This window comes from Lepisma saccharinum, unplaced genomic scaffold, assembly GCF_977018435.1.
Source record: "Lepisma saccharinum unplaced genomic scaffold, izLepSacc3.1 HAP1_SCAFFOLD_536, whole genome shotgun sequence".
In the NCBI taxonomy this organism is placed as follows: domain Eukaryota; kingdom Metazoa; phylum Arthropoda; class Insecta; order Zygentoma; family Lepismatidae; genus Lepisma; species Lepisma saccharinum.
This window is the reverse complement of record NW_028143216.1, coordinates 46292-49940: the sequence shown is the minus strand read 5'-3', so window position 1 is coordinate 49940 and position 3649 is coordinate 46292. Positions and strand designations below refer to the sequence as shown.

The 3649-nt window shown below is 45.5% G+C and overlaps 2 protein-coding genes across 2 annotated transcripts; both read right to left on the bottom strand.

Annotated features, from left to right (window-relative positions):
* Positions 1-1348: 1348 nt before the first annotated feature.
* On the bottom strand, positions 1349-2032 carry LOC145983004 (uncharacterized). The gene has a single exon (XM_083116285.1). The coding sequence runs from the start codon at positions 2030-2032 to the stop codon at positions 1349-1351; it is 684 nt and encodes a 227-aa protein (XP_082972411.1).
* A 9-nt stretch (positions 2033-2041) lies between these two features.
* Positions 2042-3196, bottom strand: LOC145983003 (uncharacterized). Its single transcript, XM_083116284.1, has one exon. It carries the CDS (start codon positions 3194-3196, stop codon positions 2042-2044), a length of 1155 nt encoding a protein of 384 aa, XP_082972410.1.
* Positions 3197-3649: the final 453 nt, after the last annotated feature.

The following is a 3649-nucleotide window of genomic DNA, read 5'->3' as shown; positions in this document are numbered from 1 at the left end:
GCAGAGTGCTCCTGATTACATCGTAATGGAGTTTCAGTTTGAGGATTGAAGTCTCGCTGGACAAATGCAGGACTAGCATTTTTCTTTTATCGCTATTGTTTTATCAAATCCGTTGCTCTCTGAAACATTTCCAACGATGTCGAGTCGCCGCTGCCGGTTAGTTGCGAAAGAATGACCAGCATTACAACGCAGAGATGACCGCAGACCACTTCGTCGAAGCCCTGCATCCTTTCATCGTTGTAAAATATTTCGGACGTCAATTTCAGGTAGTTCACAAGCGCGAGAAGCGGAACGCCACCGAAAGAATTAAAAACGAAAGTGCTTCCGTCCTCAGCAATCCAATAACATACCCAGTGGGTTCCCAGGTTGAGAGAATTATCCAAGTTGACCACTCCGCTTTCGCCGCCACTTCGGGGTCCGTTAGCAGGCAATGTATCGGACATGAACACACCTCTGGAGTTTATAACGTTGAACAATTCGGCTAGAGACTCAATATCTTCGTTTGAAAGGGGCACTTTTTTTAAGGTTGAATTTCTTCAACGCTGCTGCGGTGGTTTGCTTCATCGTTCTTCTTCTCTTCAATCCGGAACCAGTAGCGTTCATCTTGTTTTCCACGGCGAGGTTGTGTCTTTTTTGCTCTTCGAGCTCTTTTGTGTTCTTCTTGGCATCGATCACGGTTTTCGCGATCGCGGCACTGCCACCTGCGAGACTTCCCACGGCTCCGAGAGCAGCGAGGATCGCGGGAATGCTGAAAATGAAACCTCCCTGCTATCTTGACCTAGACTTTTGCAACTTGCTTAGCTGTGGCCTGCTGAGAAGGAGCTTCATCCCGTGCTCCTTCTTTAAACATTTGTTTTTCTTCTCGCGTTGCTTCTTCGTGAGTATATAATCAATGCCCGAAACCTTTTTGAGTTCCAAGTAAGGGATTTGATAAGCCACTCCTTTCGAACGCATTGCGAAGAACTCCTATTTTATTATGTCTATTTATTTACTATTGACTTACTGCTATCCGTGAACTGAATTCTGATTCAGCTGCTGCCTTCTTTTCTCTCTGTGCCAACCCCAAGACCAACATTGGGATAGTGTAGGAAAGACCAATAAATGGATAGAAAGGGTTTTGGTGATACGATAGGGAAGAGACTGCCGTTTATTTCAGAAAAAAAAATAGATGAATGTCGGAAATGAAGTGAATGAAAAAGTATTTACAGAAGCATGTGTGTATGTGCGAAGTGGATTCGTTATATACAGGATTAGAATTAGTCTAATTACAGTTATTGCATGATTTGAACTTCTCTCCGATTGGTGAATAGCCCCATGGAACGGTGTGAATACCGCAGTTCAAAACTTTTCACTTGTCGTCCTCTGCATCCAAATCCACTTTGTTCAGTTTCACGGTCTTCACATCATGGTCTATGCTCTGGAACCTCCTCTCTTCCCGCAGGATGGGAAGTTTCTTCTTCAGGCATTCGATGTAATCCTCGACGTTTAACTTCCCCTGAACAGTGCTTTTCCCAACTCCCTTGGACTTCTTGATGGTGGCGACGGTCGTTCTGATACAATACGATTTAGCCCTGAGTCCCACGAACTCTCTGATGATCTCGCCGTTCACTTCGTCCTTCATCAATCCGGGAACTTTCTTGTTTATTGGCAAAATGTTGTAGGGGTTCGGCTGTGGATAGCCCGAAGTGTCGAAATGTTCCTTCAATTCGGTTACCATGACCCTGTACGGATCTTCCTTCATCACATAAACGAAACTGTCCGTATCCATGTAAGCGATCTGGATTTGATTTTTGTATCGTGGCTTCATGATGTTGTAGTGGAACTCGTACATTTGCAGTTTCGACAGTTCGAGAATTGCAGCCCCCACGTACGTCGGTTTGTTGAACGTAGTGCAGGATTTGTCAAGATGAAGCAACGTCAGGTTCTCGGTGAAAATTTTCCTGCTCTTAAAGCGTGGGTTGGCAACCCACTTCATGGATTTTTTTTCGTCCGAAACTATCTTGACGTCCTTGTATTTCCTTACATTCTCCATTGTTTTTCCTTAGATGGCGTTGTTCATCAGTTTATACATATCCTTATCCAGGTCAGATGTCGCCGCCACCTGCCGCTTCTGGGTGTTCATGTTGATGTATGGTTCCAGCCATTTGCCCTGCGTGAATTTCAAAACTCTGTGCACTTTAGTTAAAACAAGGCCCTGCTGGAGATAGAAATTCAGCAGTTTGCAGTGCACTACGTAATGATCCTTCGTCTCCAACGTCAGAAGCAGTTTTGGTTGATTGGACCGAGGAGGACATTTTAGCTCAGGCGCCAGAGGAAAATCCGAATAGAGCTGGTGCAATTCTGAAGGATACTCCAAGTCTACCTCCGCGAAGTATCCTGTCGATCCTTCAAAATTATCCTCGTGAAGCAGATGTTTCAGTCCTTCTTCGGTGATGTCCGACCACTCGAAATTAGACTGTGGCAGCTTCTGTGTCATCGCATAACCATACAGGTTGTTGGCTTCCAAGTATATTATGTAGCTGGACTCCTGATTGGGATCGTACTCGTCTCCCATGTACTTGTTGTTTGCTTTCGCATGTCTTAAACAACATTGTACGATGCCGCCCCTGATACATTTCTCGATGAAAAGCTGCATGTCGCATTGATCTTCCGCGAAAAGTTGCAATCGGATGCTACTGTAATACAGCATGGCATTCCAGGTGAATCCCGGAAGACTCACGAAGTGCGCAGGGTCGACTTTGTAATCACGAATAGCGGTTTGACGAAACGCTTGGAGCACGTCGAATAGGAGAAGTACGTCCAGCTTCAAGTATCGATCGTGGAAATCACCCAGCGAGCAGCATCGAAACTCGTTCCACATACGTTTGGCGTGCGCGTAGTCTTCGTCGGAACACACGGAGTCCTTCAAGGTTGAATTGAAAGCGTCTTTCGACGGAAGATCCGTCTCGTCTAACTTTTCGGGCCCGTCGACGTACTCATATGGGTACACTCCTTTCCTTCGAATAGCGTCCAAGGACACATCTGGGAAATGATCTCTGGTAACTTCCGGCACGTCCAACATGGCGACGCATTTTTCAAGGCTAGCCTGGAGAAAGCGGTAAGAATCGATGAATCTAAGTTCAATTCTTCTGTATTTTGGCTTCTTGCCAGCAGCGCACAACGTGCACTCATCGTCGCACAGCATCATTTTGCTCATCTTACCATGATAGCCCGGTAGAATATTCACCCACTTGCTGATAGTAATGTATTTCTCATCGGTCTCGGCAATCACACGGATGGATGATTTTTTGTCATAGCCCAGCTCTTTGACGAAATGGTGAAGATCATAATTGCTGAGCCCGTGGAAAAATACCGGCACAAACTTGGCAGTTTGAAGCTTCAAATTGCATATATGACATAACGGACGGATGTACTGGCCCGTTACGTGATTGTGGTGTGCCACTTTTATCACACAATCATCAAATTTGGACCCACAATTTTGGACAATGTGTTGCACAAACAAACCTCAATTCTTCGTCTTCGGTAAGATCATTCATGGGTTTAGTCCTGAACAAAACATCACCCCATGCCTCCACTTCCTTGACTAGGAATTCCAGGAAGCGTTTTCCAGCCTCGGGTCTCCGGTAAAGAATCGGTTCCTTGCTATCTT